The sequence below is a fragment of the Nansenia antarctica genome (genome assembly GCF_963989245.1).
Source record: "Nansenia antarctica genome assembly, chromosome: 1".
NCBI classification, from domain to species: domain Eukaryota; kingdom Metazoa; phylum Chordata; class Actinopteri; order Argentiniformes; family Microstomatidae; genus Nansenia; species Nansenia antarctica.
This window is the reverse complement of record NC_137674.1, coordinates 87,031,488-87,048,893: the sequence shown is the minus strand read 5'-3', so window position 1 is coordinate 87,048,893 and position 17,406 is coordinate 87,031,488. Positions and strand designations below refer to the sequence as shown.

The 17,406-nt window shown below is 46.1% G+C and overlaps 1 protein-coding gene across 1 annotated transcript in view; it reads left to right on the top strand.

Annotated features, from left to right (window-relative positions):
* LOC308153607 (protocadherin-16-like) overlaps positions 1–17,406 on the top strand; it is a gene marked incomplete at both ends in the record, with an annotated part of 139,946 nt that overhangs the window by 113,163 nt on the left and 9,377 nt on the right. Inside the window, 7 exons of the mRNA XM_080526788.1 lie at positions 3,326–3,936; positions 9,340–9,579; positions 11,087–11,212; positions 11,828–12,037; positions 13,632–13,882; positions 14,699–15,326; positions 15,879–15,992. Of these exons, the coding sequence (XP_080382914.1) occupies positions 3,326–3,936; positions 9,340–9,579; positions 11,087–11,212; positions 11,828–12,037; positions 13,632–13,882; positions 14,699–15,326; positions 15,879–15,992 (2,180 nt within the window). The remainder of the gene's footprint in view (positions 1–3,325; positions 3,937–9,339; positions 9,580–11,086; positions 11,213–11,827; positions 12,038–13,631; positions 13,883–14,698; positions 15,327–15,878; positions 15,993–17,406) is intronic.

The window sequence follows — 17,406 nt, the reverse complement described above, 5'->3', positions numbered from 1 at the left end:
GGATTGTCATACCTGCAGCTCTACAGCAGAGGGCGCTGCAGATTGCTCATGAAAGCCACCAGGGCGTAGCTAAGACAAAGGCCCTACTCAGAGAAAAGGTATGGTTCCCTACCATAGACCAACAGGTAGAGACCATCACCAAGACCTGCCTCCCATGTCAAGTGAACACTCCAGTTACCCGGACCGAACCACTCAAAATGTCTGAGCTGCCAGACGCACCATGGCACAGTGTTAGTGCTGACTTTTATGGCCCACTCCCATCGGGAGAATATCTGTTAGTTATAGTCGATGACTACACACGATACCCAATTGTTGAGCCAATTCGATCTACCTCAGCAAACACAGTCATACCAGTCATGGACAAAGTCTTCTCCATGTTTGGAATCCCAAGAATTGTTAAGACTGACAACGGACCTCCTTTCAACAGCAACCAGTTCGCTGAGTTTGCCAACTACCTAGGGTTCAAGCACAGGAAGATAACACCTCTATGGCCACAAGCTAATGCCACAGCTGAGAGATTCATGCGCACCGTCGGGAAAGTACTCAGAATCGCCCAGATGCAGAGGATGCCATGGAAACAACAGCTGCACGTCTTCCTGCGTGAGTACAGGTCCACTCCCCACAGCACGACGAACACGTCACCTGCCGAGTTACTATTCCAACGGAAGATGACCACCAAGCTACCCTCAGCAGACACAACCACCATCCCTGCTGACGAAGAGATACGCAGAATCGACAGAGAGGCCAAGGCAAAGATGAAAGCTCTCTCAGATGCTCGACGACACGCTACGCCTTCTGACATCAAGCCAGGAGACACCGTCCTGTGTCGTCAACCAAAACAGAACAAGCTTACTACGCCTTACAACGCAGAGCCGCTCACAGTAATCGATGTCAAAGGTTCCATGATAACAGCTGGAAGAAGTGGTTACACCACCACTAGGAACAGTTCATTCTTTAAGAAGATTGTCCGAGACAACCCAGACACTCTAATGGACTTAAGTTCAGAGGTCAGTGAGGAAGTAGGCCCAGCTACGCCTCCACCCGCACCTCCGCCGAGGTATCCAGTTAGGGAGAACAGACAACCTCCCGCATACCTGCGTGACTTCGATTAAAGAGCAGGAGTACCAAAGGACTGTTAACATGTTCTTCCGAGTTAACAATGTTCCAAGTTAATGGACTGTTTGAATGTTATGCACTTTATCATTTATTAAAAAAAAAGGAGTGATGTAATGTTTAGACCACCTACTGCCACCCGGTGGTAGACTCGATACACTGTCAAGAGTCAAGACCCGGTCATGCGCAGTCCGGAGTCAGTCAATGGATATGCTGTGATGCGTGCACATCGAATAACTAAAGAGTCCAATTGATATCCAGTGTGTGTCTCATCATTTATACATTATATTCTTGCTACACGTCAGAATATCACAATCCCTAGTGCCATTCTGAGGTTAGCATTGCGATGTGTTCGTCTTAACGTTTACAAACTAAAATATACGATCGCTTTTTAGTGATATGTTGCTCCTCTTGTGATGCCCTGGAAACGAACACATAAGCACTCCGAACAGCTGTCAACGTCTTTTGTTGCTATAGGAAACCACTACTGTCTGCTTGCGATTGATCAGCTGTCAGCAGTGTTATTGTAGGTACGTTAGTAAATGCACGAACGGTCAGTTCGCTCGGGCAAACCGTCTTTTCAGTCAGAGCACCCATCTCTGAGCGGTCCCAGAGCGCAGTGCTCTGAACTTTGGAACTTTGTTAACAAAGTCCAATCAAAAATTAATAAATATTAGCATCATAAAACAGTCTGTTTGTATTCTCTGAAGTTGTCTGAGTTTGTTTAACACTCATAAACAGCATTTTTATTCACATGGCTTTTCTGCTCTCTGGTAAACTAATGATAATGATATTCCAACTGCCCAGTTAAATCAAATCTATTATTTGGCATTCAGTGACATGCTTTTTAAATGATATTATAACACAGAATATTAGTCAACATTAATATTCAGGGAAGAAAAAAAGCCAACTTTTTTTGATGGGGGGCGGTAAGAGACCTGGATAATGGACAGGGGGGCGCTGGCCCAAAAAAGGTTGAGAACCACTGTACTACATAGAACACAGAGTTAACGAACACAGCACCAGAATATCTGAAAGACCTGTTGCTAGCATATCAGCCTAATAGAGCTCTCAGGTCTTCTGACGCTGGTTTTCTCTGTGTACCACATGTACAAAAGAAGAGATTTGGTGAGGCTGCATTCTCATTTTATACTCCCAGATTGCTTTTCCGGGGCTCAAAGACGCTCACAATATGGGAGAAGCAGAACACACAGAAACAACAAGCAACAGATAACATGAGCACATAAAACACAGAGTTAACGAACAGGCACAGGGAACAATTAACACAGCAATGTCCAGGGGGGGGGGCAGGGTTAGGAGAGATGGTTAGGGGTGGGGAAGGTTGTATGCGTGGGAGAACAGGTATGTTTTGAGGTGGGATTTGAAAGTAGAGAGTGAGGGTGAGTCTCTGATGGTTGAGGGAGAGAGTTCCAGAGGCAGGGTACTATCCTGTTTTAGAGACTCTACACTGGCTTCCTCTTAAGGTCAGAATAGATTTCAAGATCCTTCTGCTTGTTTATAAAGCTCTCACTGGCACAGCACCAGAATATCTGAAAGACCTTTTGCTAGCATATCAGCCCAATAGAGCTCTCAGGTCTTCTGACGGTGGTTTTCTCTGCGTACCACATGTACAAAAGAAGAGATTTGGTGAGGCTGCATTCTCATTTTATGCAGCCAGATTGTGGAATGCACTGCCAGTTTACATTAGGGATGCAACCTCAGCACATGTTCAAGTCAAGACTAAAAACCCATCTTTTTAATATTGCCTTTTAGATGACTAAATGATTACACAATGATTATATAATGATTAAAGCACTTTGAGCTGCAACGTTTGCAGGAAAAGCGCTATACAAATAAAAGTTGTTATTATTATTATTATTATTATTATTATTATAATTATAGCTACAAATCACAGGGATCGTACAGTGTTAAGCTGTGAGGAACGCAAATGAATGAACGAACGAGGAACACAAACACAGTCACTTCCATCACAACGTCTGCAGGATAAGTGCTATACAAATAAAAGTTATTATAATATTATTATTATTATTATTATTATTATTATTATATTATTATATTATTTTCTTCTTCTTCTTCTTCTTCTTTTTATAATATTATTATTATTATTATTATATAATTATTATTATTATTATATTATTATTATATTATTATTATTATTATTATTATTATTATATTATTATTGTTATTACAGCCTGCAGATCGAGGTGGACGACTTCTCCCAGAGCCTTCCCAGCAGCCACCTGGTGCAGCTGATCGTGGAGGTGGAGGACAGCAACGACCACGCGCCCCGCTTCCCCCAGGACCCCGTGGTGATCGTCCTGCCCGAGGACACGCCCCCCGGCTCGCCCCTCTACACCTTCCGGGCCGCCGACGCAGACGGGAGTGGCCCCAACAGCGAGCTGCGCTACTCCATCCTGCACCTGCACCCGTCTGACCCTGACCCTGACCTTCCCGCCCTCCTTACCCTTGACCCCACCAGCGGCGTCTTATCCCTGGCCCGGGAGCTGGACCACGAGGTCACATCCTCTCTCGTCGTGGTCGTCCAGGCGACCGACTCCGCCCTGGACGTGAGTGCGAGGCGCCGGGCGTCCGTGACGGCTCGCGTGTTCGTGACGGACGTGAACGACAGCCCCCCGGCGTTCTGGTCGCCCACGGCGGTCAGCGTGATGGAGGACCAGCCCACGGGCTTTGTGGTTCTGTACGTGCGGGCACCGGACCCGGACCAGGGGGAGAACGGACGCGTGACGTACCGGATCCAGGAGGGCAACGCTGGGGGGACGTTCAGCCTCAACCCCAACACTGGTGAGTCTCTTCACCCCCCCCTCCACCCCCCAACACTGAGGGCTGCACCCTCACTCCCTCTCTCTCTATCTCCCTCCCTCCTTCCCTCTCCCTCTCTCTCTCTCTCTCTCCTTCCCTGTCGAAGTGTCCTTGGGCAAGACACTGAACCCCAAATTACTCCCAGTGAGCGGGCCGGCGCCTTGCATGACAGCTTGCCGCCATTAGTGTGTGAATGTGTGTGTGAATGGGTGTGTGAATGGGTGAATGAGAGGCCGTTGTAAAGCGCTTTGGAGCAGCAAAAAAGGCGCTATATAAGTGCAGTCCATTTACCATTTACAGACAACAACAGACACGTCTACACTTCTGTAACGTCCCTTCTTTGTTTTATAGTCCAGCAGAATCTTTGTCGCCTCATCTTTCAGCACTTCTGCATTTCCTCAGTCAGATGCCAAACATGCGTCTGTGTGTGTGTGTGTGTGTGTGTGTGTGTGTGTGTGTGTGTACGTGTGCGTGTGCGTGTGTGTGCGTGTGCGTCCATTCCCATGAAAGCACCAGGCAGAAACAGCACAGCAAAGAACCTCATGGCTGTGAACCATTAAAGCAGGGATCACAGCCCACGCGTGTGTGTGTGTGTGCGTGTGTCTGTGTGTATCTGTGTGTGTGTCTGTATGTGTGTGCATGTGTGTGAGTGTGTGTGTGTATGAGGCGCGCGTGTGTATTATGTGCATGCGTGTGTGACCGACTGTGAAACTTGGCGTACACACACACACACACACACACACAGAGTTGTTGACTTTGTTGTGGTGTGTGAGACACGTGTCGACCCTGCCCCCCCCCCAACCAGGAGCCCCCCCCTGCCCCCCCCCCCCCCCCCGGACAGCCCAGGGGATGGAAACAGTCAGGCTCATGTCATGCATGTCTCTAGACCTCAGCCCAGCAGGGCGGCCATCTTGAACTGGTTTGGGTCACCCTGGTCATTAGTTAAGATAATGACAGAGTTTAATAGTCGATCCTTTGAGCGCCTGGTTGGCTCCTGTCTGTTGAGTGCTAACAATTACCGTCATATCCCTAAAGGTGTTCCCTGGTAAAAATGGCAATCCATGCCCCGTTCTTTCAGACATTGCTTTTGATACTCAAAAGTTCCGACAAGTTATTTGTAACCTACAAGTAAGCTAGATGTACATTACTCCTTACAAGACATTTCACGATTATCGACCTAAATGAATGACCATAGTCTTTAGAATGGGAAGCTGCTACTTACACACAACGACCACTAGTTGGTGCGTCTTGTAAATTAGTCTGCCTCCTACACAGAAAAACTGCAAAATATCTTCATACTAGCTTATCCTGATGTGATTTTGAAAATGTAAGGATACTGGGTGTCCTTCCCGACATGTCTTTGAGGAAATACAGAGATCATCCATTACAATCTGCTACGGTGAAATAATAACAACAACTTGTTTTTAAAGACAGCTTCTAGTAGATATATATATATCTGTTCTATGCACTGGGGAGTGTGTGAACTGTAGTATAGTAGATATATATATATATACACTGAGGAGTGTGTGAACTGTAGTATAGTAGATATATATATGTTATATACACTGGGGAGTGTGTGAACTGTAGTATAGTATATATATATATATATATATATATATATATATATATATATATATATATATATATATATATATATATATATATATATATGTTATATACACTGGGGAGTGTGTGAACTGTAGTATAGTATATATATATATATATATATATATATATATATATATATATATATATATATATACAGTATATATATATATATATATATATATATATATATATATATATATATATATATATATATATGTGTGTGGTGGCCTGGGAAAACCCGTCGGATGTCGCTGGCGTTCGTTTGTGGCAAAGAGCAAAAATAGACGGAAATCGCGATTTTGGCGATTTTGATATTATGTGGTATTCTAGTACTTTGAACTCCATACTACATTATGGTGAATAAACATTTTAAGAAAACAAAAGAGAAAGTACTTGTTTTATACCGACGAGGCGAGCAGACTAACACCGCATCACAAGCAGACAAACGAGACCGGCCGATCTGCATAGGCTCCTCCCCCGACCCGGAGGAGAAAGGGGTCGGGGGCAGCATTTCTTACCTTTCACTTTTTTTGACATGATACATTAAAATGCTCATAACTTTTTAAAATAAAGGGCTATCTCAGTCATTCAACCAGTTATGAATAGCTGAGAACTTCTAATTTATGGAAATATTAAAAAATGAAAATGTCAAAATGCCACCATGTGAAGGGTTTTCCCAGGCCACCACACATATGTTCTATGCACTGAGGAGTGTGTGAACTGCAGTATAGTATATATATATATATATATATATATATATATATATATATATATATATATTTATATATATATATATATATATATATATATATATATATATATATATATATATATATATATGTTCTATACACTGGGGAGTGTGTGAACTGTAGTATAGTAGATATATGCAGGATGACCTGACCTGGAAGGACAACACAAAAGCCACCATCAAGAAGGCACAACAGCGGCTATACACCCTGAGAGTCCTCAGGAAGGAACACAGCAAGCAGGAGATACTGGTGACCTTCTACCGCGGCGCAGTGGAGAGCATCCTCACCTACGGCGTCTGCAACTGGTTCTCCAGCTGCACAACCGAGGAGAGAAATGCGCTACAGAGAGTCGTGAGAACAGCACAGAAGATCACCGGCGCCCCCCTCCCCTCTCTGGAAGAGCTGTACAACACACGCTGTCTCAGGAAGGCCTCCAAGATCTCCAGGGACCCAACCCACCCTGGGTACGAACACTTTACCCGGCTGCCCTCGAAAAGGCGGTTCAGGACCATGGCCGCAAGGACAAACAGACTGAAGAACAGCTTCTACCACAGGGCCGTCCAGGCCCTGAACACAGCAAAGACCTAGGTTCTGGGCCCTGGACAGTCTGGACGGATTGATGGCAGCTGCTGGACTGAAAAAAAAATCTGGTGTAGTGCTGAGGCACAAATATGTAAATTTCAAGCCTGCAAACTGCGACACTTTAAATAAATGTGCAATAACACTATGTGCAATATGACAACCCTAGTCGTCTATCTGTACAGTATAGTATAGTGGATAGTGTACATAGCCTTTATTTATGTAAACCAGCTCCTTCCCTTCTTGTGTTTTTTTAAAAAAAATTTTTTTTTTTTTTTTCCTAACACCAGGGGAGCCCCCCCCTCCTACATTTCGTTGTTTGGTACCTGTACTGTAGCAATGACAATAAAGACCATTCATTCATTCATTCATTCATTCATTCATTCATTCATTCATTCATTCATTCATATATATATAGTTCTATACACTGGGGAGTGTGTGAACTGCAGTATAGTATATATATATATATATATATATATATATATATATATATATATATATATACGGTATATGTTCTATGCACTGAGGAGTGTGTGAACTGCAGTACCTGAACGAGCCTCTGCTGACTGTCTGCCTCCTGCTCACCTCAGTTCACCCTCAGCCTCAACAACCTCCACCGCCCCACCCCAATGTGGCCTGAGACACTGGAGTTGGAAACACTTAAAATAACAACATTTCCATGTTTCCCTCCTCTCTCTCTCTCTCTCTCTCTCTCTCTCTCTCTCTCTCTCTCTCTCTCTCTCTCTCTCTCTCTCTCTCTCCCCCCGCCCTCTCTCTCTGTCCCCCCACTCTCTCTCTCTCTCTGTCTCCCCCCCTCTCTCTCTGTCTCCCCCTCCCCCCCTCCCTCTCTCTCTTTCTGTCTCCCCCCTCTCTCTCTCTGTCTCCCCCTCTCTCTCTCTCTCTCTGTCTCCCCCCTGCCCTCTCTCTCTCTCCCCTTCCCTCCTTCTCCCTCTCTCCTTCCCTCTCTCTCTCTGTCTCCCCCCCCTCTCTCTCTCTGTCTCCCCCCCTCTCTCTCTCTGTCCCCCCCCCCCTCTCTCTCTCTCTCTCTCTCTGTGTCTCTCCCTCCCTCTCTCTTCTTCTCTCTCTCTGTCTCTCCCCCCCCTCTCTCTCTCTGTCGCTCCCCCTCTCTCTCTCTCTCTCTCTGTCCCCCCCCCCCTCCCCATATGTTATCAGTGACCAGGACTTACAGCAGGATCACAGAGGAGTCAAACTGGCTGTAAAATATTCCAGCCCCTAACGCCGACCAGATTAAAGGCTTAGGGGCAAGTTCTCCTTTAGAGCCTGAGAGATACAAAGAGAGAGAAGAGGTTAAAACAGCCCCAGTGTCATGCCCCCCCCGCCCCCCTCTTTCCTGCGCTCCTGCTTAGACGGTCGCGTCTCGTCTTTTAAAAGCATGAAATTGAAATTGAATCATTGGGCATCTCTGGGAAGGATAACGGAAAGTGAGGGTGCCCCTAATTTCTGCACAGCACGGCAGGCTTGGCCTGAGAGGGAGGGAGGGAGGGAGGGAGGGAAGGAGGAGAGGGAGGGAAGGAGGGAGGTAGGGAGTGAGGGAGAGGGAGGGAAGGAGAGAGAGGGAAGGAGAGAAAGAGAGAGAGAGGGAGGGAGAGGGAAGGAGAGAGAGAGAGTGAGGGAAGGAGGGAGGGAAGGGGAGAGGGAAGGAGAGAGTGAGGGAAGGAGGGAGTTAGGGAGAGGGAAGGAGGGAGAGAGAGAGTGGGAGTTAGGGAGAGGGAAGGAGGGAGGGAGGGAGGGAGAGAGAGAGAGAGGGAGAGAGAGAGAGAGAGAGAGTGAGGCAGAGGGAGGGAAGGAGGGAGGGAAGGAGGGTGCCCCTAATGTCTTCAGATCACGGCAGGCCTGGCCGTTGCGTGTGTAGCGTGTGTAGCGTGTCTAGCGTGTGTGTTTACTGCCTCCCTCTCCTGGCTGCGGTGTTTCTCCGTTGGAAAAACTCGTAAAGTGCGGCCAGATAGTCTGGCTGTTACAGCAGCGGTGGTGGTGGCGGAGGTGGTGGTGGTGGTGGTGGTAGCAGGCAGGTAGGCAGGCACAGTGTGGCGCTTTACGCAGATTCAGCTCTCACGACATCTTTTCACACCTACTTTTTTAAAACCGCTTTAACACGAGAACAGCCGTGTGAAATGTCAGGACCTTCCTTTCATGACTTTTCCTAGATATGTGCGTTCTACCACCCAGTATCCTTACATTTTCTAAATCACATCAGGATAAGCTAGTATAAAGCTATTCGTTTTTCTGTCTAGGAGGCAGGCTAATTTACAAGACGCGCCAACTAGTGGTCTTTGTGTGTAAATAGCAGCTTGAGCATTGTAAAGACTATGGTCATGTGACCCCCAAGGCGGCTCTTATAGTAGGTAACATAGACACGGAATAAGCCGTCTGCTAAATGCCAAACATGTAAAGGTAACATATTTAATGTGTAATCCCCCCTCCACTCCAGGGTCTCTCTCCATCCTCAAACCGATTGACCGTGAGGAGCAGGACCTCTTCAACCTGACGGTCGTGGCAGAGGATCATGGGACGCCCCCGCGCTCCTCCAGCCAGCTGCTGTCCGTCCAGGTGATCGACGTGAACGACGAGACGCCCGTGTTCGAGCAGAGAGAGTACGTCTGCCAGGTAGCAGAGAATCAGCCTGCAGGGACCGCTGTCCTGGGGGTGTCTGCCTCCGATCAGGACCAAGGTGAGCCATACTAACATGCTACGGATCAACACATATTAGCTAACTGTGACACAGTCTGGTCATTCGGTCCGCATGTCGGCAACCAACATCAAAATGTTCTGACTTTTCTTTCGAAACACGGAACTACGTTTCAACGTTGTTGAGAATCACAACACAACAAATTCGCTAGTCAAGCCAAAACGCTGCAACAACGCAATGGATTGGGTGAGTAATCCCCACTGCTACCTAGTTAACTAGAACACTACTTTACATTGTTACCTAGTTAACTACAACACTACTTTACATTGTTAGCAGGCTCACAAAACAAGCTGTGTCGTTGATTTTCAACAACGCTGGAATGTATTCACATTTTCCGAAAGAAAAGTCTGATCGTTCAGATCAGATCCCGACACGCGGACCAATTGATCAGACAATAGTGTCACATATTAGCTATATTGATGCTCATAGATCCAAAATGATTTATCTTGTTTGTGTTACAAAACAGTCTCATATCAGCATTACATCACAACAACTTGATGACAATTCTCTTACTCAAACATACTTGTGTTTTTTTCACAAGTATCAACATCTCTCTCATTCCCTTTTTGTATCTCTCTCAGGCCCATGTGCACAACGTCTGTTCCCATCAAGGACATAAGCAGTTGTTTTTAATTGAAGACAATGCAGGGGGTGTGTGTGTGTGTGGGGGGGGGGGGGGTATGAGGGGTACATTCTCTTGGACTTAGTCAGAAGCACATAAAACAGAAGGATTATAAAGCCTTTCTCTCCAGGAGCAATTAGTGAAGTAAACAGGTGAGGGTGCCAGACTTGTTCTCTGCTAGCACGCACTCTGGCACGACGACAAACGCTCCCACTGCCTAGACAGCAAAACAAACTACAAACAAATAAAAATAGAAATAAAAGAGGAATATCGCTGAGTTTACTGTGTTTTGACGTGAGAAAAATAAATTGTGTGTTTTCACAACAACAAAGTTATTTTACTACTCTGGGCTATTTCTCAATGCCTGGTGGACACATTTGTCTTCGGCGAAATGACAGGGCTTACTGGTTGTCATTAAGAGGACCCTCTGTGGTCCTCTGGAAATCTGTTGACTGTGGTCATGTTCTCACATGAAAGTCTGTTGCAAGTGGATTATTATTATATTATTTTTTTGCATTCTCACAGCCCTTTATGTAAACGAAGTAACATACGCAATCGAAGCAACAGACGTGGTAGTTGATTGGTCAGAAAAATGGAAAATTGCCCGTTCGTCCTGCTTTTATCCAGATCAACACGCATGCGCTGTTGTTTTCCTATGGACAGCCTCGATGCGTCGTTTCTAACCGGAGCGAAACCACCCTTTTCAAGCGGAGCATGCGTCGGTTGTTTGCTCTGGGAGCGACTTCGAATGCGCGTTCTCACAGCTCCAAACGACGCAGAGCAAAGCAAATTTTATCCTAAACTCCGATTCCAAGTGAAGCAAATGTTCTAGTGAGAACACCCCCTGAGTGTCCTTTTCTTCTACAGGGACCAACAGTCTGGTGACGTATGGCGTCATCTCTGAGGAGGGCTTCACCATCAACCCAGAGACGGGCGTCATAACGACCACCAGAGCTCTGGACAGAGAGAGGCAGGAGAACTACACTCTCACAGGTATTATTATCCTCAGACAAAATTACCTGTTACCTGGCTGTGTGAAAAAGATCCAGATCTTTAAAAGGCTGTTTCTCAGGATTGTGATTTCTGGGGAATCAATATTCAAATACGCGTGTCGTCTTAAATTCGTTTCCGATTTCAATGTATGACACATCATTTGAAAGCCTACAATCAGTAGTTTCAGACTACGTATGTATAAAACTGAGAAATGACCTGGTTGGTCTTCTAGTGTAATGACCCCCACCCATGGCTGTTCTAGTGTTAATGACCCCCACCCATTCCTGTTCTAGTGTTAATGACCCCACCCATGGCTGTTCTAGTGTTAATGACCCCACCCATGGCTGTTCTAGTGTTAATGACCCCACCCATGGCTCTTATAGTGTTAATGACCCCACACATGGCTGTTCTAGTGTTAATGACCCCACCCATGGCTGTTCTAGTGTTAAATGACACCAACTGTCAAAGAGTTCCAGAACACTCACCACTTAAAGTGTTTCATGTGTTCTATGTGGTCTGCCTAGCAACAACACTCTGATTGGCTACAAAAATGAAGACGGCTGTTCTAGTGTTAAATGTGTACCTCTTTCCCTCTGTTTCCTGTGTGGTTGACAGTGTTCGCCACGGACGGCGGGCTCCCTCCTAACCACGCCCAGGTGACCGTGAGGGTCCGGGTCCTGGATGAGAACGACAACCCCCCGGCCTTCGCATGGCTCAGCTACGGCCTGGAGGCGCCGGAGAACGCCGAGCCCGCGGACCTCTTCACCCTGAGAGCCACCGACCCGGACTCAGGGGCCCGGGGGAGGGTGGGGTACACCATCACAGGTCAGGACTCAGGGGGGAGGGGGAGGGTGAGGGTGGGGTACACCATCACAGGTCAGGACTCAGGGGGGAGGGGGAGGGTGGGGTACACCATCACAGGTCAGGACTCAGGGGGGAGGGGGAGGGTGGGGTACTCCATCACAGGTCAGGACTCAGGGGGTAGGGGGAGGGTGGGGTACACCATCACAGGTCAGGACTCAGGGGGTAGGGGGAGGGTGGGGTACACCATCACAGGTCAGGACTCAGGGGGGAGGGGGAGGTTGGGGTACACCATCACAGGTCAGGACTCAGGGGGTAGGGGGAGGGTGCAGTACACCATCACAGGTCAGGACCCACTAACTGCCTGTGATGGACCGAGCAAGTATAGGCACGAGGACACAGGGAAAATGTGAAAATTAGGGGTTTTATTTACCCAGAAATAATGCAGGGGTAACAAAAACCAACAGTGGGTTAAAAAAGGATAATGAATAACATAATGGATGGGCCCAAATTAACTCATAACTAAACAGAACCCTGAACAGAACAAGAGCCTTCTGACACTGATGAACTCAAGGTATATATAGACCTGGCCAGGTACATTTAAATCAAACAGGGAATAAATTAATTAATAAGTTATACATAAATGAATAACTATACTCAAAACTATTTAACACAAGTAATTAAGTTATGCAATATACATGTATGCCTGTTGAATTACTTAAATACATAATGCTAATGTTAGATAAATAATATCAACAGTTAAATTAAACTAATCCCTCCCCGTGTAGTCTCCCGGGAGATGGTACAGTCCACCACCCCCACCCTCTGTATTTAGTAGGGTCCAAAATGGCCGCTCACTCGTTGCCTAGAGCCCAGAGGAGGTGGCGGACGAATCCTGGTGAGACACATGTGGACCATGGAGGAGAAAGACAGAATTTAGAAACATGTGATCAATAATGCTAATAAAGGATTGAACATGTGTGAAACAAAACCAAGGTCCGTTTGTTATGTGGTGGTGATGTGTACTGAAACGTAAATGTGCTACAAGCTAACTGAATGAACAGAGGAAAGATGTGATGTAAGTGTGTTTGCTACTGACACCATGTGCGGCGATTTGGTGCAGCCGACACACTGCCACACTGGACCATATTATATCACAAGAGCCAAACCACAAGGCAAGGCAAGTTTATTTGTATAGCACATTTCATACAACAGGGGCAATTCAAAGTGCTTTACATACAGCATAAAAGAAAAAGAAGGATAGTAATAAAAAAATAAAAAAATGTAGATGGCAAGAATGGATACATATATATGGAAAATATATAGATAAACATTTAACAACATAATAAGACAATGAATCAATAAAAAGACATGTATTCAAGCGCTGCTCTTCCTGATACGTCGTGAGAGATGGCAGATACTGCATCTGTGTTCAACCGCTATCCTGGCCGATACGATGTGTGAGATCGCAGTGTACAATGACACATTTGCAAACACAACATGGATCCACTACAGGAAATAACAGTTTTCAAAATGAATTGGGTATGTTTAAACTCCAAATAGAGACAGTTGAGCTTTTATTTGAATTCTGTTCTGTTCTATTGTGCCTCTTCTCTAGCTGGAGACCCGTCAGGAGCGTTCAGTCTGGAGGGGGGGGTGCTGTCCACCTCCAGGCCGCTGGACAGGGAGAGCCAGGCCCGCTACACGCTGACGGTCACAGCCCGGGACCACGGCGCCCCTCCCCTCAGCAGCACGGCCACGGTGGAGGTCACCGTCCTGGACGTTAACGACCACAGCCCCCGCTTCCCCAGCATCAGCTACACCGTCGACGTGGCCGAGGACGTCCCCTCAGGGACCCTGGTCCTGGAGGTTTGTCTGTTTGTTTGTTTGTTTGTTTGTTAGGATCCCCATTAGCTAACGCCATGACATTAGCTAGTCTTCCTTCTCTCTCTCTCTCTCTCTCTCTCTCTCTCTCTCTCTCTCTCTCTCTGTCTCTCTCTGTCTCTCAGTCTCTCAGTCTCTCAGTCTCCCTGTCTCCCTGTCTCCCTCCCTGTTTGTTTGTTTATTATGATCCCTATTAGCTAATGCTATGATATTAGCTAGTCTTCCTGGGGTCCGACACAAACATCATATTTGGACAATTGTAAACATTATACATATACGGACAATTGTCAACATTATACATATACAGACAATTGTAAACATTATATACATACAGACAATTGTCAACATTGTATATATACAGACAATTGTAAACATTGTATACATACAGACAATTGTCAACATTATATATACATACAGACAATTGTGAACATTATATACATACAGACAATTGTGAACATTATATACATACAGACAATTGTAAACATTGTATACATACAGACAATTCGTGAGCTTAGAATGATAAGGTTCTATCTCCGTTTAGAATGATAAGGTTCTATCTCCGTTTAGGGTAGTTCAGAGATATTGAGCATCAAAGTTTTTACATGCCATTATGTTTTGTGAGATGGAACCGTTGTATTTTATTAATTACTAACAAAAAAATGTCAACATTTAAAAAATAACACCACACAAAAACATTTTTTTTACAGAAATGGAGATAGAACCTTATAATTCTAAGCTCACGAATTGTAAACATTGTATACATACAGACAAGTGTAAACATCGTATACATACATACATCAGGTGACAGCCACGGACGCAGACGAGGAGGGCCCCAACAGCCAGCTGCTCTACTCCCTGGGCCCCGGCGCTTGCGGCATGTTCACCATCGACCGGTTCACCGGCCGGATCGTCACGGCGGCGCTGCTGGACAGAGAGAAGACGGCCTCGTACACCTTCGACGTGCGTGCCGCGGACTCCTCCCCCTCCGGCCCGCGCAACGCCACGGCCAGGCTCACCGTCCACGTCCAGGACGTCAACGACAACGCGCCCTTTTTCGTCCGAGACCCTCTCGTCGTCAATGTCTCGGACTCCAGCGGTGCGTCGGGGAGCGGGAGCCATCGTGTCCTAGCGACCATGAGGGCGGAGGACCAGGACTTCGGAGCGAACGGGTCAGTGTTCTACCGCTTCGTCGGAACAGTGAGGGGGTTCACCATCAACGCTCTGACCGGAGACATCCGTGCCACAGAGAAGAGGCTACAGACGCTGAGCCAGAGTCAGCGGACGCTGATCGTCGAGGCGATGGACCAGGGAAGCCCGGCCCAGTCCTCGCTGGGGGTGGTGGTGGTGTACGTCAGGGAGCGGAGCTACGGGGGGGTCCGCTTCCTACGCAGCCAGCGCGACGTCAGCCTGCAGGAGAACACGGCCAAAGGTACGCTGGCAGTTTTCAAAATGAAAAAAATGGGGTAAAATACCACTTGTGGTATACACTTGGCACTCTAGGTGGTGAATGTTCTGGAATCTAGAATATTCTTTTTGGCAGGTGGTGAGTTAACACTAGAACAGCCGTGTCTATGTTACCTACTATAAGAGCCGCCTCGGGGGTCAAATGACCATAGTCTTTTCAATGGGAAGCTGCTACTTACACACAACGACCACTAGCTGGCGCGTCTTGTAAATTAGCCTGCCTCCTACACAGAAAAACTGCAAAATAGCTTCATACTAGCTTATCCTGGTGTGATTTAGAAAATGTAAGGATACTGTTGTGGTAGAACGCACATATCTAGGACAAGTCATGAAAGGAGGGTCCTGACATTTGATCGTCGAGTGTCAAGATATAACATTTATTTTCTTTCTGTTCTAGTGTTAACCTGTTGATGTTGATGATGTTGGGGGGAAAATTATTTCATTTATTTGTGAAATGTGATGTGGTAATGTTAGTGTGAGACAGTGTGAGAATGAGGCTTGTGTTTGGTCCTCTCAGGTACTGCAGTTATAACCACCCAGGCCCAGTACCCTGACGGCTCCCGGGCCGGCATCACCTACAGCATCTTCAGCGGAAACGGACTGCAGTCGTTCGGTATCAGCTCCACCACTGGTGCGTCCCTGTAGCAGTGTTATATCTATCTATCTATCTATCTATCTATCTATCTATCTATCTATCTATCTGTCTATCTATCTAGTCGTTCGTTCGGTATCAACTCCACTGGTGCGTTCCTGTAGCAGTAATAATAATAATAATAATACCTTTTATTCATGGGCGCCTTTCAAAGCTCTCAAGGACACCTTACAAGACAGTTTAAAACCACATATCAAAACATTCAAATCAACAAAGCAAAATGAGATAAAAAACAGCAAAATCAGATATAACAACAAACAAAATACAGGAGATCAAACCAAGTAAGCCATTGTGAAAAGGTGTGTTTTAAGACTGGATTTGAAAGTGGTGAGAGTGTCAATATTGCGTTTGTTAGGTGGCAGAGAGAGTTCCAGAGTGTTAGGTGGCAGAGAGTTCCAGAATGTTAGGTGGTAGAGAGTTCCAGAGTGTTAGGTGGCAGAGAGATCCAGAGTGTTAGGTGGCAGAGAGTTCCAGAGTGTTAGGTGGCAGAGAGGTCCAGAGTGTTAGGTGGCAGAGAGTTCCAGAATGTTAGGTGGCAGAGAGTTCCAGAGTGTTAGGTGGCAGAGAGTTCCAGAATGTTAGGTGGCAGAGAGTTCCAGAGTGTTAGGTGGCAGAGAGTTCCAGAATGTTAGGTGGCAGAGAGTTCCAGAATGTTGGGTGGCAGAGAGTTCCAGAGACGGGGAGCAGAACGGCTGAAGGCTCTAGATCCCATAGTAGTCAGGCGGGCAGAAGGATGACAAGTTGGTTGGCAGAGGAGGATCTGAGACACTGTAGCAGTGTTCTAGAACCATATTCTGACAAACAATAAGAAAAGAAGCTGTATTTGGTTCTTAATCCATTACTATTTGTGACACTTTCTAAAGCTTTGGTCCTCATGTCGGGATCCAATGTAATGATCAGACTTTTCTTTCGAAAAATGTGAATACATTTCTGTGTTGTTGTTGTTGACACATCGCTAGTCGACTAACACAGCTGGTTGTGTGAGCCTGCTAACAATGTAGGGACTAGGTAGCAGTGGGGGATTACTCACCCAATCCGTTGCGTTGTTTGTTGCAGTATTTTGGCTTCACTAGCGAGTTTGTTGTGTTGTGATTCTCAACAACGTTGAAACGTAGTTCTGTGTTTCAAAAGACAAGTCTGAACATTAGAAGGTTTCACACATGATGGAATAACGGCCTTTTCTAATACAGTAATCTGGGTGTGTCAGGTGGAGGTCTGGTGTTGATCCATAGCACCAACTACTTGGGGAAATCTCAAATCTCTAATCTAAACTGGGCTGCAGAGGTGTTCTCATGTACTTTGGCTTCATTATTATATTCATGGACATTTATTATATTTAACTGGTTGAGTAATAATGCATCATGTCGACAAGCCTAAGCCAAACAAATGTGAA